At 30.9% G+C, this 26,910-nt stretch overlaps 1 protein-coding gene across 1 annotated transcript in view; it reads left to right on the top strand.

Moving 5' to 3' along the window:
- The first annotated feature begins 2,940 nt into the window (after window positions 1-2,940).
- Window positions 2,941-26,910, top strand: part of LOC133329558 (paramyosin, long form) — a 36,760-nt gene continuing 12,790 nt past the window's right edge. The window contains exons 1-7 of the mRNA XM_061538033.1: window positions 2,941-3,376; window positions 4,138-4,194; window positions 17,251-17,337; window positions 17,408-17,574; window positions 23,853-24,724; window positions 24,796-24,923; window positions 24,999-25,111. Of these exons, the coding sequence (XP_061394017.1) occupies window positions 3,254-3,376; window positions 4,138-4,194; window positions 17,251-17,337; window positions 17,408-17,574; window positions 23,853-24,724; window positions 24,796-24,923; window positions 24,999-25,111 (1,547 nt within the window). The 5' untranslated portion in view covers window positions 2,941-3,253. The remainder of the gene's footprint in view (window positions 3,377-4,137; window positions 4,195-17,250; window positions 17,338-17,407; window positions 17,575-23,852; window positions 24,725-24,795; window positions 24,924-24,998; window positions 25,112-26,910) is intronic.

The following is a 26,910-nucleotide window of genomic DNA, read 5'->3' as shown; positions in this document are numbered from 1 at the left end:
AGACTGAAGGAGTTCTCAAAAACACAGAATTCCTAGATTCATACGCCAATCAAACCCAAATGTTTGTAATCTAAACTTTTACTACTTCTAACTTCCTCCGCACTACTAGAGCGCACAACAGGCCTCAATCCAAGTCGCTGTAATTTGGTATTTTGTAATTGTATATGGTAAAAAATCACCCTTAAAATTAATATTCACCCCTTTTTAGTTTTTTTTTAATTGCGGAAATTTGCATTTCGAGTATATTATGGCAATCGCTAGGTGCAATTGTCGATAAAGGTTCACTTTTGGGTATATTTTATAATTGGGTATATTCTTTAAATAAGAAGTCGACAGTTCCTACTGGGGTTAGAAGGGGTTTGGAGAATTTAATATTAGTTTGGGGAACAAGAAATCCATTATTTTTTCGACAGATGGCTGTACCGATAGATTTCTCGTAAAGTATCGATCAAATGCTAGTTGGAAGGGCGGCATTTCGCAGTAAAAAAATGTTTTGTTATTTTTTGTTTGCTGCATTCAGTTGTGAGTTACAGCGTGTTAACAATGGAGGTGAACAAAGAGAAAATTCGGCACATTTTATAGTTTTTCTTTGACAAAGGCGAAAATGCAAGCCAAACTGATACGGATGGTTCGGATATTGTAACAGCCAATTATGTGCAATTTTGGTTTCGTAGATTCCGTTCAAGAATTTTTGATGTTAAATATGAACCTCGCACAGGTAGGCCGGTCGTCGAAAATGTAGATAAAATCGGAGAAATGATCTAAGTTGACCGGCAAGTTAGCAGTCGTAACATCGCCCAGGAGCTAAAAATCGAATATAAAACTGTTTTAAATCATTTACAATTGACAAGAAACGGCCAGAATAGGAGAGGCCAATAGGAGAGGTGCCGTGTTCCACCAGAAAAACGCTAGGCCACACACATCTACAGTGACTCGCCGGAAACTTCAGGAGCTTGGTTTATATATTATCATATTTTTCTTGCATTGCAAAGTTTGATATTTGAATTGATAAAAAATTGCTATCTAGGGAGTATTGTGAAAATCAACACTAATATTAATATTTCTAATAGCAATTTAATATTTCAATAGTTTACAATATATCTCTGAAAAAAATTGTTTGAGCAGGTTCGCTTATTTGTAATATGTCCTTTATAAATAGCCGACACATTTTTGTTTTCATCGGAAGTTTTAACCACAGATTCCAGTGAAATTCGTTATAATATAGTTCCACGTAGTATTAACACTTTCATTTCAAGTAACTGTCGGGATATCTATAATGCATGGTATTCTAAATTCGGCCCGGCGGAACTTAACGCTTTTTCCACTTGTTATAGTATAGTTTTGAATTAATTGATATGACCAATATTTATTTGCGATATCGACCAATATTTATTTGCTCAATGCTTCAATGCATTTTTTGTGTTATCATTCGAATTGTGATTAAGTCACTCATTTCACGATTTCATGCATACAAAACGAGAATTTAACTGCATGTACCATTAAATGATGCTGGCATTTTGATGTTAGTTTTTAACTGTTTTTTTTTAATTTATCTTAAAATATCAAAGAATACTTAGGAATGTCCAACAATTAATTATAGACGTATTGTACTCCTGAATCTGAATAATTTGATATATATTTTCTGTATGGTTTTGTACCTGCTACGGATTCTGATCTTTTGCGATATGTGAATTTTTTTATGACAAACCACATTTGCCTTTGCATTATAATATATTTAGCGTTTTAGTTCCGTCGTATTTATTTCGAACTATATATCTCTGTTCTGTAATGCATGCTAACAATCATTCCACTGCAATGCATAATGCTAACAAGCCCCAAATAAACAAAAAATGCTTAGATTCATCCAAGTGATCAATCATAAACAATCAATATGAAAAACAACAGCTTCCATAATTGACTTCAAACTCAATTGCAAATCGGAGATAGAATACAACAATAAACAACAACAACAAAATCGAAGACGTTTGTTCCCCATGGACCAACGAAAATCAAAAGAACAAAACAAAAGATACTAAAGCAAAACTCTCAATCAAAAGTTCAAAAGAAAACTAAAATTCACGATGCGAAGAAAATCGACAATAACAACAACTACAAGACCAACAACAGCTACAAAATTTACAATTTAAAAATAATTTTTTACGCACTTTTGGCAAAAAGCAAAGAATCTCCTCTAAACGATGATGTTTAGGTGCTATAAGACGGGGGGGAAGCAGATGCAGAGAAGTTGTTGCCACACGGCTGCCTGCTTAATTACAGGTGAATCTATAGGGGATACTGGTCCATGTAGTTCGAAAACAAAGTTGTGATAGACAAGAGCGATCGAAAGATATGTAAACGGCAGACGCAGAGATAGGAAGGCAAACAGACGAACGGACAGACAGATAAACACATATGTTGCCCAATTTGAATTGAGAAAATATAACAACAACAACGAAATGAACAGCAAACACACACCAAAATCAGAAGAATTTCCCTCTACGATACAGGAGAACTACAAATGCAGCAGCAACAACAACAACAACGCCTAATGGCATAAACGGCAATTAACACAAATATTTGAAAGTGTGAGTAGGAAAAAGCGTGAAAATCCATTTCAAAAAATGAAGAAAAAAATTGAGAAATTTTGAAATAACAAAAGCAACAAAAAATCTAATAACGAGCAGCTAAAGTAGCCGCCAAAAAAGCCTCCATCAAGAAAAAGCAGCAGCAACAACAACACAACACGCAGCAAAGGAAGCTAGCAACCGAAAGTATTAAACACTCAACAGCCAACAATAACAAAAAAACTCAAAGTTCAACTCAACACACACACACATGGCCACATGATGACCAAGGGGTGGGTAGGGATACAGCGATCGCGGCCAGTGGAATGGGAAAAACGAGAAAAACTTTGGCGTTGAGGAAAAACAAAAATTTTGGGTAGAAATAGACGAAAACGTTGGTCACACCGACAATAACACGAAATACTCTTTATTCGAACGACACCGGGATCTCTCGTTCAGTAGATCACCAGCCTTACTCCGACGTTTATTACGAATTATTCGGTGACTCGGTGACAACTACTTTTTGACTTTTCTGTTGCGTGTGGAAAAAAGGAAATTCTGTTGGAAGAACCAAAGAAAAAAGCGCTTACGCGAACGAAGTGAATTTTTTTACTTTAAAAAACGCAATCTAAATTACAACTCTAATTAAAAATTAAATAATTTAAAAAAAAAGAAAAACCAAAATCAACATGTCTTCATCACAAGCTGTACGTACTTCAAAATACTCTTATAGAGCCACCTCCACTGGACCCGGTGTTGAGAACATCAACATTGAATATACTGCCGATATGAGCGCCCTCCACCGTCTTGAGGTAAGAAGAATGAATGGTCAAGCTACGCTATACGAACAACAAGGACTAACAACTGCATATGGCAAGGACTAAATGCCCCATTTTGAGGAATAAAAAAACTTAATCACTACCAAGACAATAAATTACAAAAAAAAATTCTTAAAAAGAAAATGCATTTAAAAATAAAAGAAAAACTCCGAAAAACAGTACGCCCAAAAAATCCCACAAAAAAGTGAAGACTAAAAAGAAACTGAAAAAAATGTTATGAAATGAGTGCAAAAGTTCTAAAAATTTAATGTGTATGATGAAGAAAAAAAAGAAGAAATCAAATTACCAATACTATGAAATCTAAAACACACATACTCATCTATAAACGAGTGTGTGTGACTGTGATGATATGTGTGTAGACTAAAAATTTGAAAGAACACAAGAAAAACCGAAAAAAAAATCAACGAATCATGATGAACCAACCACAAAATTGTACATATATATATATTTTTTCAAAAATCTACATACATATATACATACGTTGAGATATATTTTTTCATATATATGTGTACATATATATGTATGTATGATTAATATAAAGGCGTGTGAAAAATATAGATATATTTTTTTAATGGAAATATTATGTAATGGATATTTTGAATTTTTTTTCATGCTTGAAAAATCCAAAAAAGTGAAAATTAAAATTGTATCAAGGACTAATGATTTTAAAGGATATTTATTTTACATCTAAAAATAAATGCAAGTGCTAATGTGCTAATATTTAATATTTCCAGGATAAAATCCGTTTGCTCCAGGATGATCTTGAAGCTGAACGTGAATTGCGCCAAAGGGTGAGTTTTAAAAAAAATACAAATTTTGGAGAAATAAACCAAAAACAACTTGCAAAATATTAATTTTGGAGAGAAAAAATATTACAAGTGAAAAAATAATAAAAAAAAATTTAAAAAATTAAAGGAAAACCTAATTGCGTGCATTAAAAAAGATAATAAAACATGCGAAATATTTTTTAATTTTAAATTAATTTTTTTAACTTTAAATTTGAAAATAAATAAAAATATCCTTCCCTAAAAATTAATTCAGGGAAAAAATAAATCTTAAGGAAATTTAAATTTTTTACAAGTAAATAAATAATTTAAAATTTAAATAAAAACGGCATTTAAATTCAAATTAAAAAAAAATATATATATAGTTCAACTTTTTTTTTTTCATTTAAAAAATTTTCTAAATTGCAAAAAAATAACTTAAAAATTAAAAAAAAAAATAAAATCGGTATTTCAAGTGAAATTTTAATAAAATATTTATAATTTTGTGACAATTAAAAGTTGCCATAAATTGCACATTTCTAGAAAATATAAGATATATAAAATGCTCATGGTCTGGAGGTTGGAAACTTCCTTTTGATATAAAAGCCCCTTTGTGTTGCGTTCCTTTCATTTTTATTCTCTTAAAATTAATTACCACAAGATGATCATAGCTAAATATTCTACAAAAATTACGCTCATGCATAGGGTGCTTAAGGACAAGAAATCAATATTTGTCCGTACTTTTCCACTCTTTTACCCGACCTTTCTTCAGAAAACCTCACGTATAAATTATGAAGACCTGTCGGATTCGTCTGAAATATTTGTCATAAATTCGTCAAACACATATTTGCGTAAGATTAACCCAAATCACCAGCTTTTTTAACCTGATTTTCAAGAAATAAACTCCCTCTTGGAATGGAATAAATTGTCCTCTTTACTGGTATATATCTTATATAGGTATTACGGCTTCAAAGTAATGAATATCTACATGTTCAATAGAAAGCTATGATATACTCTTTCTTCAAAAAAATGGCGTGACTTTGTGTGAAACCAAAATTGCTATTTCACCCTATGACTTTCAAATATTATAAAAGCTATCATGTCATTCCACATGCCTGTAAGTTCCAGGATAAATGTCCAGAGTTTCCGTCGATTTTGGATGATATACGACTTACCATTGTGGTAGTTTAATAAAGTATTTGAAGATGTTGCCTCCGTCACATTCTAGAATTCTTTCAAAGAGGTTCCATATTTATGTTTATCTTCAAAATTTTCCTGACAATCCACGGTAATTCTAAGAGATCTACTTGACCGACAAAAAATATGTAGGATTATCTGAAATATAATCTATGCTTCCCAAATGTCTAGGTTAATATATTTATGTTATATATGTTCCCAAGTTGCATGTTCCAATCTGAATTTAATAGTTTCAAACCTTGTTCAAGAAGTTTGTTATCACCAATCCGATGTATATTCACACAAATTTCACATTTCTTTAAACTTTGCTTTTTATATTTTTATCATTACCTTTTGAAGAAAAAATGCTGCAATATATTCCATTGTACTGCACTAATAATACTTATTCAGAGGCTGATAGTCGGACTTTCCCGCATCAATATTTTTCTCAAGGATACAAAATCTTTTATAGACCTTTTTTAAAATAGGTGGCCATAAAAATGTATTTCCTTCAATAAAAGCTTCAAACATAGAACCCATGCATTCTATAAGCTTACGATATTCTCCAATATAATTATAGTTTATATTATATACCGGTCTATGTGTCACTCGAAAAAGAGCCACAATAAAACTCTTACGAGTTCACGCTATTTTCTTCTCTACAAATCATCTAGAAATGCCATTGCATTTGATGGATACATGACTAATAACTGACACCATGATAAAATCAAATGAATATTTCTATTGTTATTTCTTGTTCCAGTTCATTAATTCGGTATGACCAAATGAATTAAGAAAAAGATTTGCAACAAGAAATTCTAGAAAATACTCAACACACATCCTTCATATATTTCTACACCCATAAATATATACATATATACATGTATAATTATAATTCCAAAAAATCAGAACCGCCAACATAAATCTCACCTCAGATTAATCGCACATGCCAGCTATGACTGTCATACCGGCTATGATATAGACACACACACACCACACACTCACACGAGCGCATATATTTGTTTTTCTTAGCCGATATTTGTCACTCATAAAACGCTCAACATTTCTCATTAACACCCACAGTCGAATGGTTCACCTTTCAACAGAAGAAATTTTGAAATCTGCCACACAAAGCAGAAAGAAATGAAATAATAATAAAATAAAAAAATACCAAAAATAAAAATTGTGTAATTATGGCTGGCATGTGTATTGGTATATGCAAATGTATATTTGTTTATACATCTGTGTGTGTGTTTTTAGTATAGGTGAATATATACAAAAAACTCATCAAAACGCCTACCCAAAATTTAATGCAATCATTAAAATATGCACAGTGATTTTGGGGAGAAAATAGGAATCATACTTTTTAATGTATTTCTATATATGCAAATGTGTGCGGTATATTTTTGGAGGGATTTGAAAATCTCAATTTAGAAAACGATATTTTTATTAAGAAATCTTTTTTTTTTTCAAAACCTACAAATAAAAATTTTCTTAAACAAATTAAGAATAATGGTACAGTGCAGCAATGTTAATTGTGTATGCAGTATACGCCCTGTTATTCTTCAAATTAAAATAAATCATACGCCACATGTTACGAACTGTTAAGATGAAATAATAGTAAATATTCCCCAATCTGATATAGGGATTATGTCTTCAAAGTAATAAATATCTCAATGCAACGTAATACTTCTTTCATTAAGAAACTGGGTTTAAGTATTACTCTCTATTTCTCTATCCAATGGGTTCGAACTTCTGTCTGATTTTTATGTTTATAACCAAAATTGCAATGTCACCTCCCTGTCTCATCAATAAATTGCAAATATATAGATGATGTGCATCTTTTCATGGACCTGGTAGTGATGGGACACATTTTGAGAGCTTATGTCTATTTGGTTGATATATTGTAGGTAAAAAAAGTATTTGAAGATGTTGCCCTATTTGCAAACTTAAAACTTATGTTGAACGAATTTTGTTAGGATTTTTTAACGAATTTCTCCAAAATGTACATATACTATACTGCTATATGGGACCAAGTCCATGTTGCCAGCCAATAAAATAAAATTGTTCAACGAAAAAGTTTCAGGGTATGCTGAAGGTACTTGCTTGGTACATATGTTTTAAACGAATTGGCGATGAATTGTTGATTAAGATCGGATTACTAGTAAGTTTGTATGCCGACCTTTAACATGAGACCTTGATGGTTTCACTGTTAAATAGTTGGCTCTGAAGCCAGTCCACCAAACGTTTGTCCGTCTATAAAACTGTCTTAGTGGTGGAAGTTTGAAGATGATAATTATCATCCTTTCTAATATAGAACCATTTAAAGGATAATTTCTTTGACATTTTCTAAATTTTTGAACCGGATATTCATATAATACAACCGATAAAGGTCTGGTTTAATAAATTTACCGAGTTTCCTTATTAGCTTTCTAATTGTATGCATATAAGGTATTAAAACCGGTTTTATTAACTGAATATCCGGTTCAAAAATGTAGAAAACCGATTCTTTCTTCCTCGAAATTTAGTTTTTTTTGGCTTATTTGGCCTAACTATATATGTTTTAGTAAATAATTTGGACAAATCCGATAATTCTTCGTAATAAAGAATTTTTACTGAAAATACAGGGTTTTAGTAGCATGACGTAGGTTCAATTGAGAAATAGCAGGACGAACTATTATACAAAAAAACTCTTCATTCGATGTTACTTCAGAATCTCCAAAAATTCATACAATGGCTACAAATCAATATATTGAGCAATCTTTTTATGTATAGTAGGGTCGCCAGCAAAAAAAAAAAAAAAAAAAAATAAATGATCACGTCATATCTCCGAACTTTGACATATGGCAAATGTTTCCTTCTGGGGGTTTCATATAATTATTACCCAGGTCATTAATTCCCAATAGAAAATTTCACCCACCCAGACCATGATCCCGATTTTATCACACAGTGTACTTCGCAAAAAAAATGATCACGCCATATCTCCGAACTTTGACATATGGCTAATATTTCCTTCTGGGGTTTTCAGATAATTATTACCCAGGTCCTTAATTCCCAATAGAAAATTTCACACACCCAGACCATGACCCCGATTTTATCACCCAGTGTACTTCGACAAACCTATTGAAATGAAGTAAAAATATAACTTCAGTTAGGGGAGTCCTTTTTTATGATGAGTGTAGAGAAAGAAAATTTAAACAAAAGTGTCCTTGATTTAAATAGTATCCTCCTCTCTCCACCTCTCCCTCCCTCGCTCTTTCAAACTGTTATCCGATTTCTTTTAGATCATTTAGTTCGTTTCAACATAAATCAAAAAATTGTTTCTTTTGTTTTAAAATGTCACCAAAAAACACAAGTTTTTTTGCAATGTAATTTCTTTGTGTTTTGTAACGAATCTGTAATAAAAACAATAAAGAAAAAAATCAATATAGAAAATAAACTAAACAAAAGAAGAACACAATAGAAACACATGTATGTAAATAAAAAAAACAGCAACAACATAGGTTTTGAAAGCAGAACAAGAGAAGCAGAAAACAATTTACACCTAACAGCAGCTGTTGCTGTATTGTGAAAAAAGGGGCATCTAAATTTAAAACCAAATACCCTTGCAACAAATCCGCCTCACAGCAACAGCAACAACAACAACATCGATTTCTGTTGACCGATAACCATTGTGATAATGGTGTACATTGAACTTCAATTGCCGTTGCTGCTCTTTTGGTGATGATAGATAAATGGGTGGAGAGTGTAGTCAGCCTTCTGTTCGCCACTCCACACATGATGATCTATCAACAAGAAATTGTTTTTGTTTAGAAATACTTTCTAATGTAAATAGTAAATTTTACAATAAATAACATTTAAATGGATAGAGTGTAAAGATTTATCTGGTATTTGTATTGTTTTCCCGTTGAGTTTTCTTCTTTGCTATTTGATTTACTAGATTTTGATTTCGAATTTTTTCTACTACTCTTCGAAAATTGTTTGTCATCAGACGCCCTACTCTCTTGCTCATATGATCTCTATCTCTCTCTATGGTACGTGCTTCGCAACATGAGCTAGGCGGCCAAACAACAACATCAACAACAACAACACACGACCACATAAAATGTTAACGCCACAATATGTTGTTTGCTGCCGTTTGGAGCAACTAAGTGCTTGAAATAACAACAAATATTTCATACGAAAATAGAAAATATTTTTGGCCTGGGCCAAAACCTATGCAAACGCTACGATATAGAAGACAACTCAACGAATGAAAAAACAACAACAACAAATTGGGAAACACTCAACTGCAGCAAAACAAAAACAATGTAGGGTGTATAGCGAAATTTTTGGGTTACATGTGAATTCCGTTTTTCCCTTTCCCCTATCTCTTCAAAATCTATTTGCGTACAAAATGCCTATTTACAGTTTACCTATGTGGCGGAAATATCTGCAAAATTTGTAATTGTCTGGCTAAAATTAATGGTAATCACCATTGAAGTCACATTCCTAAATATTTTTGGATAGCAGGATTTGTGTGTGTGTCTCCGTGTGTGTGTGACTTGAGGAAAGAGGAAATATGTGCATGACTTGAAGCAAGTCATAGGAAATTTGTTTGGCAAATGAAAAAAATTTTCTCTATTTAAATAAAAAAATTATTATTTATTTATTTTTTTTAAGAATAATAATATTTCTTTAAAATTTATTGGTCGTAATATTAATCAAAATATATGTCATACGCCCCCAATGAAGTGAGAAATAACATTAATTATACGCCACCATGGAAGTTGTATTAAAATTACTTACACGTCACAATGGACAATGCGTCAATTAGGAAGTATAAAATGAGTCCTTTATTTTAAAATTGGTTTAAGTCCTATCTTGGTTTTCTAGAAACATTTACAAAACATAATACTTTATATATTCTCTCATATTTAAGGACTCAAAGCCACAAACAAAATTATTACAACTTAACAATATTTTTGGAAACAAATCAAACCCAAACATTTAAATATCTCAATATAAGAAAACATGGACTTAGACCATTTTTAAAATAAACGACTCAAATATGCAGTTTATAAATATGTAGTTTATAAATAATATTTCCATTATTTTTTCGGCTGATGGCTGTACTGATAGATTTCTCGTAAAGTATCGATCAAACAATTTCAGATTTATGCTTGTCGGAAGGGTGACATTTCGCAGTAAAAAAATATTCTCCTGTTTTTTGTTTGGTGCATTCAGTTGTGAGTTACAGGGTGTTAAAAATGGAAGTGAACAAAGATTCTGAACATTTTATAATTTTTCTTTGAAATAGGCGAAAATGCAAGTCAAGCGGCTAAAATTTTGAATGGTGTTTATGGTTCCGATATTAAACAGCCAATGGGCAATATTGGTTTCGTAGATTCCGTTCGGGGAATTTTTGATGTTAAAGATGCACCTCGCACAGGTAGGCCGGCCGTCGAAAATTTCGATAAAATGGGAGAAATGATCGATGTTAACATGCCGGTCAACTTCGATCATTTCTAACATCGCCCAGGGGGTATTATGACTGCCATAACTGTTTCAAAACACTTACACCAAAAAACAAAACAAAAAATACTAGTGTCATTTAGTCGAGTCCATCCGACTTAGGTTCTTCCTGATGTTTTTCATTTAATTAAAAGTGTTGCTTTCGAAAATTTTAACTTTGTGTACATTTAATTCTCCACTTAACACTTAGTTTAAAATTGCAGGAAATACACAACATATGGTATACACACTGTCATACCTCGAATTAATAGTACTTATACGACACCTCGTATTTCAGTATTAAATTGTTTTCTTTCTTCTTTTTTGAAAAACCAAAACAAAAATTAGTGTAAAGGATATATTATAATTAAGTAGATCGTTTCATTATACTTCAGAACGTACAATAATTGCACAAATCATACATATATTTCTTTCTATAATTTGAGGCGTATAATTGTTGTCATTATTCATACGCCTACTTACACACATGAACGTTTGATGTCAGCTACGATTACTTGTGATTTAAATTAAAACGTTAAATAAATGTGAATATGTTCTCAGTTTCCACATAGTTTTTTTTTTTTTTAATTGGTAAATCCCCAGCTATCCTGACGTATACAGCTTCGTATTACTTATACGCCATATAAACTTGATTTGTCTTTGTTCTATTTTGATCATTTAATTACTGGTATCATTTGGTCGAGTCCATCCGACATAGGTTCTTCCTGACGTTTTCCATTTAATTAAAGATGTTGCTTTCGAAAATTTAAAATGTGTGTACATTTAATCCTCCACGTAGCACTTAGTTTAAAATCTAATTGCAGGAGATACGCAACATATGGTATACGCACTACCATACTTCAAATTAAGAGTACTTATACGTCTCCTCTTATTTCAGTTTTAATTTTTTTCTTGTTCTCTGAAATACCAGAACCAATACAATTTTCTCTTACCCGTAATATTCCCTGAAAACAAAACCATGTTTTAATAGGATTCCGGGGTTCCATACAATCTAATATTCTAGGAATTCAAAAGAAAATATCTGCAACTATCGTTTGTTTTTGAAAAAAATTGCAACGAATATTGTTATTTCATGTTAGTTATAATGACCTTGTCATTGGTAGTGATTGTAAGGTGTATATGCACCTAAATATGAAAATACAAATTTGTTCAGTTCAAAAGAAAAAAAATTTTGTTTGGAACATTTTGCAATGTAATTGCTATTACCCATTTTAAGTTTTTCTCATGAACAATTTTTTCTGAAATAATCGTAAAAAATTCAACAAAAAAAACTGAAATAAACTCAAAGAAAAAAAAAATACATTTTTTAAATTTAAAAAATTGTTCAATTTTAAACAGAAAATTTTAATAAAAAATTTCTAAAAATTCCATTTGTTATTGAATTAAATTATTTGGAAAACATCTACTCAATATACCCTTATTATTCTTCCTAAAAAGTACTACAATATTGCCTTATTTGTGAACAGAGTGTAACCTACATTTAATATGAATCATACGCCGTAGTGTGCCAATATATTAAAATTACTATACGCTCTCATCTCAAAATGAAAACATTGTAATATTGTTTGTATTGTTTATGTGCCTGTATTTGTTGTTCAGTGTTTGAAACACATAAAATAGATTCATAAAAATAAGCAATTTCAGATTTCTATAAATGAAGACAAGTGATGATTAATTCAAAATATTGTTCATCTTATTTTAAAAATAAATGGTAAATCCTTTACTCAGTAGGCAAAAGAAATACAACAAAAATATATTAAGGCTATCTAGTTGTTTATATATAAAAATAAGAACATTTTCCCCACATGTTGTTTGTATTTCTGACTCATAGAACTATTATACAAAAATATTCATAATACATTCATCAGGTCTGTTATCTATAAAAACAAATTTACATATGGTATATAGAATTTATCTCATTTACACATTTTACCCTCACAAATAAAAATAAGACAATTGTATATTTACGACAAAAAAAAACTATAAACAATAAACCCCTTTTTGAACAAATTTTCCTAGAAAATTTTCCATGAAATTCATTTTGTATGCATCAACCACACCTTAAGGTGTAAAATTGTATAATTTAATACTTTTGGTAAATTTCCAACACATGTTGCTTTAGACCACAAGGTAGCATGTGTTACAAATTAAATGTAATTTAACTGACTGGCTAGAATGTAAGCAAAAATAAACAAAAAGAAAACCTCTTTCCCTTCAAAGAAAATCTTGTTTGTTTATGGGCAATTGTTTTAAATTCAATAGAAAAAGTTTTGGAAGAAATTTTGAGATTTATAAAATTGTTTTTTTTAAGATTTTTTTCCCATGTTGGGAAGATGTTTAAAGAGTTTGTAGGCGTATGATAAATATATATATATATATATATATATATATAGGATGATTCAATTTGAAACAAAAAGGTAATATTAATTAAATTTCCATACATCGGAAATAATGCTAAATAAGCAAATTCTTTTTAGACATTTCATAGAAGTTCCCTCCAGTTTTTTCAGTACTCGTATTATTCTTACTTATGAGTATTACTCATACGCCAATGATGAGTGTAAATGTCGTCTTATAGTCAAATACATATTCAGAGCGTATTATAATTGAAATAAATCATACGTAGATTTTATTTTTCTCTAATTTGAGGCTTATAATTTTTGCAATTATTCATACGCCATTTTTTACAACACTCCTTCTAAAAAATCAATGAAGAAAACTTGGAATATGCGAATTTTTTTGGTAAATCAGAGCGTATAATTATTGGCACAACTTATACGCATTACCTTTCGATCCCAGCTACGATTATTTGTGATGTAAATTAAAACGTTAAATAAATGTGAATATGTTCTCCGTTTCCTCATAGCTCATTTAAATTGTTAAATCCCCAGCCACCCTTGCGTATACAGCTTGATATTACTTATACGCTATATAAACATAAACTTGTCCTCAAGAGTTATTTGCATACTTTAGTGATGGGGATGCTGTTGAATGAAATATCTAAATGGGATTTTCAGTGGTTTGAGGTGTATAATGTTGTCAGAATTAATTCGTCGATGATTTCAAATTATTTTTGGTAAATACTGCAGATCTAGTAGCTGTACTTTCGAGCGTATAATTATTGCACTTGTCATATGTATGGCTTTTCGAGATCTCAGTTATGATTATTTGTATTAGATGTAAAAAAGTTAATCCCCAACCATCCTGGCGTATACAGAATGTCATTACTCATACGCCATTTAAACATAAATTGTAATCAAGAGTTATTTGCAAACTTTAGTGATAAGGATGAGGTAAATAGAATCTTTATATCGTCCAAATAAGTCCAAATTATTAGTATAAATCCGAGTGTAATATCATTGCACTTGCCATACGCATTCTTGTTCGAAATATCAAGTACAATTATTTGCAAATAGATGTAAAACGTTCATCCACAGCCATCTTGACGTATACAGATTGTCATATACTTATTTTTCTGTAGTTTGATGCGTATAGTTTGATGTCACCGTTAATACGCCAATGTGCCGAAATTATTTTTCGTAAACACAGTAGATCTCTTCCGAGCGTATAAATATTGCAGCTGTCATAAGCATGACTTTTCGAAGCCGAATATATTTTACAATTCTCCTTTTGGAAGTAATACATAAAATAATACATGATCAGCTTATTTAAGATCTATATTGTTAGAATACTTCTGAGCGTATACTTATTGTTGCTAGTTATACGTATTGATCCCTATTTTATGTTCGATTCAGTCCTATTTTAGTTTGAACCTTTTAACATTGGCTTAAGTTACATTGATGCGTATAATTATTGACAAATACTTATACGGTGCAGGGTACACAATCCTTAACAATTGTATTTGAGTTATTTTCAGGCTCTAAAACGAAACAGATTTTTATTTTTATTAATAAAGGGGCAACCAAATGCTAAAAAAATAAAATTAGAATATATACCCGATTTGTAATTTGTTTTATTACGTTTCATTATTTAAGACTTAATATTCAAATACACCATATTTTTACAATTATGAATTTGTTTATGAATTGAATTTCATATAAAAAAACTCAGAATAGTTCATATGATTTCTGTCCAATGCCTGCACACCATATTTACGGTGTTTCGATGCGTATGTTTATTGGCAATACTCATACGTTGACTAGTTCATATTTCATATCAAATACGTGATCTTTCTATATTGCTTAGTTATTTGAAATAATAATAAATATATTGCTCAATCCAAAATTTTGAAATTTGGTATAAATTAAAGTTTAATAAATTTAAATTTAATTTTAAATCACACCCAATATTTTAATTCCCCACAATTTTGGTTACTAATTAACATTTTTTTTCTGCCAAGTATTTTGTACCCGAAAAGAAAATCTGTATTTTCTTATTATTTTGGCCACCGCAAAAATTCTTTGAAATCAAAATAAATCATAAGACCATTCAAATTGTGTTTATCTACGCTGGGTAATTTACATTCTTCTTAAGAAAGAAATCAAAAACAATTTGAAATGAAATCTATTTTGCACAATTTGCTGGTATTAGTGATATTGGTCAGGGAAAATCTTCTTATTTTTTGGGTTTTCGAAATTTTTTTTTGTTATTTCGCATTAATAAAAATATCAACAAATATAATTTTTAATGCATTCGGGCATTTCGGCTATGTTTTCTACCTTCTGTTAATAATAAAAATTCTTTCTTTCTTTTCATTCACTGGCGTTGTAGCCGTCTCTTGGACGGCCAATGTGTCGGAGTAATTAATTTGGGTCATTTCGAATGTTTATAATTAAATTTGTTGTTGTTGTTTTTTTGCTGGTAGTTTTTCAGCCGATGGCGGTGATGCTGCTGCTGTTGCAGCTTCTGTTGTTATTCTTGCTTCATATTGCTTTTAATTAGAATTTCTTGTTGCTACTGTGGAGATCTTTGAATTTTGCTGTTGTTGTTCTGCTTCTACTTTTACCAACTATCTATGAAATATTCCTTGCACACGCAAACATTAATGGCCAAAAAATGGTGCGGCGGTGGTGGCTGCAGTGCTGTTATGGCATGTGTGAGTGTCGTTTAGTAAAATTGGATGAATTTGGAATTTTTTTTATTGTGCCCATCCATAGGAGCTGTCCATTTTCCCGTAGTAGTAGTTGTTGTTTTTTTATATGGCACTACATGTGGTGCATGGCAAAATGCATTGCGATTGTTGTTGTCGTTTTTTCCTATCTAACATTCGCATTTCAAACGTGCAATTCTATTTTTGCCTATTTATATGTTTTGCTGCTGTTTTTCTCAATTTTTGTTTTGGGGTATTCTTTGGCATTTTGCCGCTTTTTCGAGAATAAAACAAAAAAACTACACACTCTCATGGGTGTGTGTTTTGTTTTTGTCGTTGATGCGTTACCTTAAAATGAGCAATAACCGCAACAAATGTTATGATCGTTTTTTCTCTTATTTGCAAATGATTTATAACCGAACACGTTTTAGCGTTCAGCTCTATTTGAATCAATAATAATTTATTAATGTTATTCAATTTTTAATGTTTTGAAAATTGTACATGACAAATTGTAATATTAATTTAATGTTTGTTTTAAAGGACTATTAGAGGTCATACAAGTTATAATAATATTGTTGATAACAATTTTAATTATAAAAATTGCGGTTTTAATAAATATTGAAAACCAGATGTCATAAGCATTGTGTTTTTTTTATAGTAATCAAGATTATCGGAACCTATTTCATAAACTTTCTCCTCCATCCATTAAATATTTCCACAAATAATATTTAAAGATTATTTACTACCCTGGCGTATAACTATTGTCGTTACTTATACGCTCATGGTTTTACACTTCACCATACTTGCGTATAATTATTGTCGTTACTTATACGTCCATCGGTTTATAATTGGTTCACAATTAAAGGAACATTTTTGTAGAACGAATTCGTCATATTTGATAGAAAAAAGTGGAATTAGAATTTCCGTATTGCTCAGGTTTATTAAAATTTGTGCAGACGTACAGATATCGGTGACCCTTATACGTTCAATGGACTTCTCTGAAAGGGGTTGATCAATATACCAAGAAATTTCATAACTTTAAAATTAGCATTATACAAGAACAAAACTACTATAATATATCATTAAAGACTAATCTGCCGTATACGTTTTCATATTACTTATACGCCAAGGTGTTTCCAAGGAACAAAGTTTCAAGCTTAAGTGAGCATTTGTAATGTTCTAGAAATGTAAATGGGGTTTGTTTGCCGAAGATATTTTTTTAAATAAATGTACTTAGTTTTTATATATCTTGCAAGTTGTTTTCGATTCTCCAAAATAGTTTATCCCCTCTTCCTTTTTATATCAACCAAATAACTAACTTTTTTCAATACTCTAATTTTCAGATTGAACGCGAGAAAGCCGACCTCAGTGTCCAAGTCATTCAGATGTCTGAACGTCTTGAAGAAGCCGAAGGTGGTGCTGAACATCAAGTAAGTCAAACATTACCAACACCAAATTTTGAATTTCGAAACTATTTGAACATCTTTTATTCACATTCAGTTCGAAGCTAACCGCAAACGTGATACCGAATTGTTGAAATTGCGTAAAATGCTCGAAGATGTCCATTTGGAATCCGAAGAAACCACAATGATGCTTAAGAAGAAGCACAACGAAATCATTGCCGACTTCCAAGAACAAATTGAAATTCTTACCAAATCGAAGAGCAGGTAATTTTGAAAATTGCTTCCATAATTGTTTACAATGCAAACGCATACAAATTAATTAGCTTTTGCCAGCTTAATATTTTGTTCTTCAAATGAAATATCATGTATCTTAACTTCATCACGAGTTTCATAGAAATATTTATTCCTTTCAAAAAAGCATACATAAGAAGTAAACAAAGAGGATCTCAAAGAACAATTATTGTATGACCGATCCAAGTTTGTGTAAAGTTATCTTTAGCCTATATTCCTGGATCAGTGCAATAATTATTCAATCTATCACCTGATTTCATTCAAAATGAACTATCAATAATACTTTTAATTTTATGTCGTTTATATACCCCATAAATTAGGTTTATATTGTGCGTATAAGTGTTGTCGTTATGCATTCGCACCCTTGTCCCTTCTTACATTTATTATAAAAGCATATCATTATCTTGTTGTTTTTCTGTTTGATTTTCTACATGTCTAATCGAAATAATAGCATATGTAAAGTTCCGTATAAAAGTTTTCCAATTTCCAATTCACAATATTTCTCTATATATTCATTATAAATAAATATACGGAAATAAAGCTATAGAAAGATCAATTTCATCCATACTAATAAACCATATGTAAATACGAATGCTATGCGCGAATACGGTCGCGAAAAAAGCTATATACTACAAAGAAAACTATAACATACTTTGGCTTAGTAGACGAATACGTGTTGTCGTTAATGATACGCCCCACCATTTATGTTTTATATATACATGTACATAGGTCAAGCAACAGAAATATCAATTACATACAAATGAAAAAAATCCATATGTAAATACACACGAAGACTTTATTTTACCAAAAATATTATATTAATGTTTAGCTTAGTAGACGTATACATGTTCTCGCCACTCATACGCCCCACTGAAGATGAGTACTATTTAATTTATTTATAGCTCTTGTACAATTGAAGTTTTAATGAAAAAATGCTCATCTGTAGCTCCAAATATAAAATAATAAAATTATTCATATATATTTAACTATCCTCCAAATATTCTCAAGTTGACTTCATGTGCTGGTCGGCTCATTTAGGGTTTTATTAGAAAATTTCCTTCTCTGTGACATTTGACACGAAAAGGAACAGATGTTTAAGTTCCCACATGATGTGACTTTGATGGAAGGCTAATAAATGATCTTCAAAATTCGGCATACCTTTATATTCTGAGTCCGAAATGTGACTAGGCTGCGTATACTTCTTATTGTTATTCATTCGTACTATTTTATTCAAATCCCCATATTAATATAATCATTTTATGTGATATTTACCTTTTTTGTCTACATAATGTTCTCATTGAATTTCCTCCTATTATGTCTTCAAAACAAAAATTAGTCTTTAAGCCCGTATAAATTTTCAATACTCCAGTACGCAATTTAAAGATTAGTGGTGACTTAGAACATTCATGTGCATCAGTGTTCACCGAAGAAAATTTTATTTTTTTTACGTACTCTTTTGGAATTCCTCCTTTGCACGTAGATATTCGTTAATAAAAATGTTTGAAAAAAATATCTCTTTGGTCATTACTTCTACATTTCAATGCAAGTGGTGGCTGAAATTTAAATCATTTATTTTATTTTCATTTTTGCAAAGGACTTTCCCAACTACGGGGAACTCGAAATGCCGCATTAGTTTGGAAAAAAATCCTATCATTTATTCCGTTTCCCATTCGACACATAGTTATGGGTATATTCGGGCATACGAGTTGTATCATTACTTCTACCTCAGAATTGTTGAGCAATATTTCAAGTATTTCTGTTTGAAGATGAGTTTGAAACATCTAAAAAATTTGGGTACACCCCTATGAATACATATTGTCTCTCTCATATGTTACATAGTCCTCGTTACCTGAGTGCGTATGCATTTTATAAATACTCATACGCCAGAGTTCTCATTAAAATTGATATTTTCAAAATATATTGCAAATATTATATAGATTTTGAATTCTCGCGTATACATGCTGAAATTAACCATACTCCGCCTTCTATTAGAAAACCAAATTATTTTTTCTTTTTAAAAAAATCTTGCTAAAATTGTTTTCATTTAAAAATATGAACATGTGTGTCAGACATGTAATAACATTTGGTATTCATATTTCACTATTTTTAAATTCTCAATAAATTAAAAAAGAAAAAAAAATAAATTGCTCGGAAAAAATAAAAAAAATCTGCCAATAAATATCTTATAACGATTTCGAAAGATTGTTTCCTTATTGAATTGGCAGGCATCATTCCATTTATTTATATGGTATAAATATTTCCAATGTTCGAATCAAGATTCTATTCACATAGCACCAAAAACATTTAAATAGTCAAAGTTCAGAATAAATCTTCATGGTGTGGTATTTTGTTTATTTTTTCAATCAAATAAAATTCCTTAGGAAACAATCTGACACAGTGTCATGAAGTGTAAATGTTTATAATTAAAAAAATACTTTTTTTGGATTATCCAAAAAATTTCAACATCTTCCACTTGGCTATATGTTTCATATACACACAGATATATACATGGTTTCTGTATACATATGGAATATCCACATATATTTTGTTTGCTTGTTTGACGGTGCTGCAACAAAAATAGAAATTCAAATGTAACAATAAACCAATTTTCAAGGCCATTGTTTTCATTTATTTCATGAAGTTTCCTTCCATAAAGATCAAATCTCTTGGAAAAAAGAACAACAAAAATAATGTTTGTGGAAAATAATAAAAAAAAACTCAATTTAGCAAAAGCTTCCTATGGCAGATCGCTCTCTTTGTTGAACTCTCTAAGAAAATATTTCAAATCACTCAAAAAGCTTATGGGGGGATTGTGCGCAATGCAACTCACTCATCTGCTCAAATATATATTTTTTAGAGATCACTGCTTTTCCCAACATAAACAATTACGCATAGGACCCACGCCCATTGCCGAGAAAAAAAAACACTTGAAAATATATAAAACAAATTATAATGTGTTAATTATTTATTTCTCTCCTCAGAGAAAGAGCAACACTTGAATCTACCCACCTTAGGTGGTATTCGACAAAGCTTTTTCCGAAAAGCCAAATCATACGAAAATGTTTGCGCTTTCCATTCCCATAGACCCCCACCTTGCCGTGGATGTTGTGGCATATTTTTATCATTGTGTATGGGAGAAAAATGTAAAAAAAAAATTGAAAATGGGTTTCTTCCCAAATATGTCTTGAATATTTTGAATTTTTTCGCTATATTTTTATTTGTTTTTGTTTTTTCCTTTTTGCTTAAAATAATGTTGTCTCTTTTCGTGTGTTGCACACCTTTGTGGAAATTTGATATATGTGTTGTGGAAGTTTGTGTGTGTGGGCTTTTGCTTTCGCAGAGATTTTCCACGTAGCTTAGCTGCGTAGGATGAAAACATTTTAATGGCGGCAGTGAATACTTTTAGCAATACATACGTTGATACACAAATACACACACATATATATATATATTTGTATGGCAAAAAGAAAATCAAACATTGTTTTTAATGGATAAAAAGAAAAATAAATTCTATTTAATTTTATTTATCTTCAAGAATTTCAATAAGAAACACAAAAAATCACTGCTAAGAGTTATGACAATCATTGAACCATTTGATTTTTGCCAAAAAGCCAAATATTTTTCTCCCTCTAGAGATAATCTTAAAATAAATTTTGTGTGTTTTTTTTTTCTTCTTTTTGTTCAGACATTAATATGTATTACAGACACATATGTTTTGCTGTATATTTTTTTAATATTATTAGACATTGTTTTCGTCTACTAGAATTTTATTTCTAAATATACATTTTTTTGTTGTTGTTTTTGTCGAACAGACATGTGTGTCTATATTTTGTATGAATGTGGCAATGTTTTACTCACAGTACTGACACATTTATTTTATTTATTTTCTACATAATAAGAAACATATTTCTTTTTCTCCTCACAAATGTTTTGGTATTCTTTGTTTGAGCGAACATAAACTAGGCCAAATGATTTTAATTTTTGAGAAAAAATTTGAATTTGAATTTAACAAAAAATAATGAATTTCAGACATGTGTACTTCAGTGCGTATTACAGTTGTTATTAGTCATACGCTTAGGTGTTCAAATGATAAAAAAAAACTGTTTCATGACATAAGTCTTAATTCGAACAGGGGAAATGTAATTGGTCTAGGATACTATAGCATTTTAATCCAAAATTAAAAATTGTTAGTTCTTCCTATTACTTTAAAAAATTTAAATTGTATCCCAAAGCTGGTAAATAAAATAGTTTTGCCTTATTGACTCCCAAATTATATCCAATTCGATTTGATAATGAGTCTTTCGCCTTCAACAGAACTGGGTACAACTCTGCGTATACATGTTGTCGTCTCTCATACCACATAGAGTACCATATACCTACATGCATTACCTGAAACTTGAGTCGATTTTTACTTTCTGTTTTCGTACAAAGGTTCCCAAACTACTAATTCCATTAGAGAAATGTAATTGGTGTAGGATACTAAAGCATTTTAATACAAAATGAAAAATTTTTAGTATATATATTAAAATTATACCCCAAAGCTGGAAAATGAAATAGTTTAGCCTTTTACACTACCAAATTTTATGCCAATCGATTTAAGTCTTCAAAAGAATTGGGTACAAGTCTGCGTATACATGTTGTCGTCGCTCATATGACACAGAATACTTGATACCTATATTCATAACCTGAAACCAGATTTTTGCTATCTGTTTCCCAAACTACTAGGAACTCTAAATGGCACTCTAGTTTGAGAACAACGTTGCGTATACGTTTTTTCGTCTCTCATACGACACCTAGTTCTAGATATTTTCGGGCGTACTAGTTGTATTGATAGTCATACCCCTCTTATTAATAAAAATTTTTCAATTCATTAAGGAAGGGCGAATATCAAATTATATCTCATTCGATTTGAAGAGGAATGGTGTAGCAAAAACATTCAAAAGAATTGGGTAGAATTTTACTTATACATATTTACATGTCTTATACGACACAGAGTCCTAGACACCGAAGTGCATATGATTTTTATATTTCAATTCAAAACCTAAATATTGAGTCGATTAGTATTTTAATTTTTTAAAAAGGTTTCCCAACTCCCGGAATCTCGAAGAGTCCCGTTAATTTCGAAAATTTATTGCATAAAAGATTTTCCGTTTCTAATTTGTCACAGAGTTCAGACTTGTTGATAAATTCATTCGACTTCAAGATAGGGCTGAAATCTCTAATATATAATTGGTCATAAACCTACGTATACATCTTGTCGTCTTTCATACGTCATATAGTCCTTAATACCTGAGTGCGTATACGTTTTAGAATTTTGTATATATAAAAATTATTATAAGAAAAATTCTTATGATTCATAAAATATTATCAAAAACGAATTTTAGTTATTCTCAAACCTCAAAATCTCTGTCAACGTCTTGTGAATATATTCAGCGATAACTCTTATGAAAGCTATTCCAGAACACATCCATAAGTGTTATTAACTCCCATACTGAATGTTCTAGTTTCAGTGAATTATATCCTATCAGTATAATTTAATAATTGAAAGAAACTCTAAGTTCTCTCCATTTTTATTCTTTTGTTCAAAACAAAAGTCAATGCAAAATCCAAAAAATACAATTTCAGATGTATCTCACCTCGTTAGTTACGAGGTGTAAAAATTCCTAGTTTTGAAAGGTTCATTTAACTCCACGAATATGATTCAATTTAAATACCCTCTGCTTTAAATTCCGTGGTGTTGTGGTAGTAATTGTAATCCGTAGAGCGCAATAATAAACGGCGTATGGCTGATGTCATTCATCATACGCTACGAAGATAATTCAAGAAGAAAACAAATGTTTCCAGGTAACTTGGATCGTATGATTAATGCCGTAACTCCATATACACCATAATGAGTTTTTAATCATTTTAAATTGAATTCTAATTATCTGTTATATTATCAAAAATTCCACTTTTATTTCAATTAAATTCATGTAACAATTTAAAATTCATTCTCAAAATCACTTCATGTTCTCATTAAACTCATTTCAATACCATTTTCAATTCAATTTTATTTTTAAAATTTCTTTACAAAGTAAACAAAAATAACCAAACATCTAGACCTTGCTGAAGCTTTTCAACCATGCTAAGTATACAGCCCATTATGCTCCTGCTTCCGGCACTTCTGTTTTGAGTAAATCGAAATTTCTTTACATTATTGTATTTCATATATTCTCTTCTATTCCATTTTATCACACAAACACCAAATTTAGAGCCGAAAAAGAAAAGGCCAAATTCCAAGCCGAAATCTATGAATTGCTTAGCCAAATCGAATCCTTCAACAAGGAAAAGATCATGTCCACCAAGCACATTGAAAAATTGGAAGTTAGCATTACCGAATTGAATGTTAAGATCGAAGAGCTCAACCGCACCGTCATCGACATTACCTCGCACAAGACTCGCCTCTCGCAAGAAAACCTTGAATTGACCAAGGATGTCCAAGATCTCAAGTCACAATTGGACACCGTCTCATTCTCCAAGAGCCAGGTCATCTCCCAATTGGAAGATTGCCGTCGCCGTTTGGAAGATGAAGACCGTCGTCGCTCAATGTTGGAGTCCTCCCTTCATCAAGCTGAAACCGATTTGCAATCGCTTCGCATTCAACTTGAAGAAGAAACCGAGGCCCGCATAGACTTGGAACGTCAGTTGGTCAAGGCCAATGGTGATGCTGCCTCCTGGCAAAACAAATACAATGCCGAGGCAGCAGCTCGTGCTGAGGAGTGCGAGGAAATCCGTCGCAAATACCAAATTCGCATCACCGAATTGGAAGAACATTTGGAATCTTTGGTTGTCAAGCTCAACAATTTGGAGAAACAAAAGACCCGCTTGGCCAGCGAAGTTGAGGTCCTCATTATCGATTTGGAGAAATCTAACAACACCTGCCGCGAATTGCAAAAGTCTGTCAACACTTTGGAGAAGCACAATGTTGAATTGAAGAGCCGCTACGAAGAAACTATTGTCTTGTACGAGAACAGCCAACGCGACTTGAAGAACAAGCAATTGGACTTGCAACGTACCGTCCATGAATTGGACAAGGTTAAGGATGCTAATAACCAATTGGGACGTGAGAACAAGAAATTGGGAGGTAAGAGGAGAAATAATACAACAAAACAGCGAAAGCAGATTAATGCGAATTTTTTGTGTTTTTTTTTTCAGATGATCTCCATGATGCTAAGGGTACAATCAATGAATTGAACCGTCGCATGCATGAATTGGAATTGGAATTGCGTCGCTTGGAAAATGAACGTGAAGAATTGAGCGCTGCCTACAAGGAAGCCGAAGCTGTAAGTATTGGGAAACTATTGTTAATATTGGATTTGGTTTTAAGTGATTTATTCTCTATTTGTTATGTTTAACAGGGTCGCAAGGCTGAAGAACAACGTGCTCAACGTGTTGCTGCCGATTTCAACCAATACCGCCATGAAGCCGAACGTCGCATCGCCGAGAAGGAAGAAGAAGTTGAACTTATCCGGTAAGTTTTATGGTTTACAGTATTTTTTTTTTTTTTATTTTGAAACGTAATTTTTTTAAAAGAAATTGATTTGTTCCTTTAGAATTCCAAAAGGATGATTATTTTTTAATTTACTACAGCATTATAATATTTTAATATTTATTTTAAATTTAACAACACTATAAAATTATTATGGAGACAAAATCATATATAACGACGTTCATGGGACCGGCTAAATTTGTCGCTTTAGGCGACAAGCTGGAACTGTTTTTCTGGGTTTTGGATATCGTCGTTATAGCCGATTTCGAGTGTAATTAAAAGAAATCAAAATTTTCTTGAATAAAAATGCCAAAACTTGGGACGTTATACCAAAAATATAAGTTCCTGAGATTCCGCACTTAAGTAAGGCGGCATAATTAGTTTGAGACTTGTCTTCTGGAATGGGTTTACCCCAGAGAAAGTCTTAATGATTCACACTTTCCACACTAAAGCTTAAGGGTCGAACCCTTGAAAAATATTCGATTTTAAAATTTTAGTGTACTTTTTTATCACAACCAACCAATGTTGGCTTCTAGTGAATTCGACTATTACATTTGTACCCTATGCACTTTGAGAATAGTAATATTAGCGACTGCTCGGAATATTTATATCAATACGAGGGGCAGAGGGAATAGCTAAATTGACATAATTTTTTAACCCTAAGGAAAATATTTTTTGTTATTACTAGTATTTATTATTTTTAGTTTCACTGTATAAATATGTATTATTTGCATTTATTTTAAACGATAAATGGCTTTAAAAACATATCGTGCTGTGTGAACATCACTTGTATCAAGTGTTTTCCTTTTACGTTCCACTAATATATGTTTCGCCTAAAAGTATGCTTTACATTTCTGGCTTTGTGAAAGAGACACAGTAAAGCAATTAAAATGATCTCTACATATGTTAACACATTGGAATGGATTAAAAATATAACAAACACAATAATGTAATAAAACTACAACAACAATTTAATTATTTATTAAGTTTTAAATAACTATATTTATATAAATATATTTAAAATAAAAAAATGACTTGTTTCTATATGACAAAAACATTAATATTGTTTTTGTTGACATTATCTCCATTTCCGGAAAATAGATGTCTGGCAAACAAAAAGTAAAAACCGGAAACCGTTTTTGCGATGGCACAGTATTACTTTTACATTGACATAAAGACCTTAAATACGCTACAAATCGAATGCAAATTGCATTGTTTTGTGTTTTTACTTCGGGTTTTCATTGCTGAACTGATTTAGAACGGGAAATCGTTTAAAATGAAAGTTCATTGCAGTTTTGTTTTCTTTGTTGGCAAATGACAACAGAAAATAAATAAAAAACAAATGGTACACTGAAAAAATACTACATGCGAATAAAAATTAAATGAAAATAAGATTCCACTAAATAGTTACGAAAGAAAACAAAAATAATTAAAATAAAAAAGTTAATAAATAAATAAACGAATAGTACACTGAGAAAAATACAAAATTAAATGAAAATAATATTACTAAATAGTTAAAAATTAAAACAAAATTAAATACATTGATTTTTAATATGATTAAAAGTAAAATTATTAAAAATAAAAATTATACAAATTCAATTTAAATAGTTCTAAATTAAAAAAAAATTCAAAATCATTTACCATAAAATTTCTGAAATGGTATTTCCTCAGGGTTTTCCATTTATTTGTATTTTTTTCTCGAGAATTTTTCTCTTCCTTCCCTTTCTTACTTTTTTATTTATTTTTTTCAACTGCAATATCACGTTTTTTTTTCTAAATCG

Source organism: Musca vetustissima, unplaced genomic scaffold (assembly GCF_032173495.1).
Source record: "Musca vetustissima isolate MV318-11 ecotype Yass unplaced genomic scaffold, APGP_CSIRO_Mvet_v1 utg1266, whole genome shotgun sequence".
Taxonomy (NCBI): domain Eukaryota; kingdom Metazoa; phylum Arthropoda; class Insecta; order Diptera; family Muscidae; genus Musca; species Musca vetustissima.
Note: the sequence above shows the minus strand (reverse complement) of the source record. Positions and strands in the feature narration are given on the sequence as shown.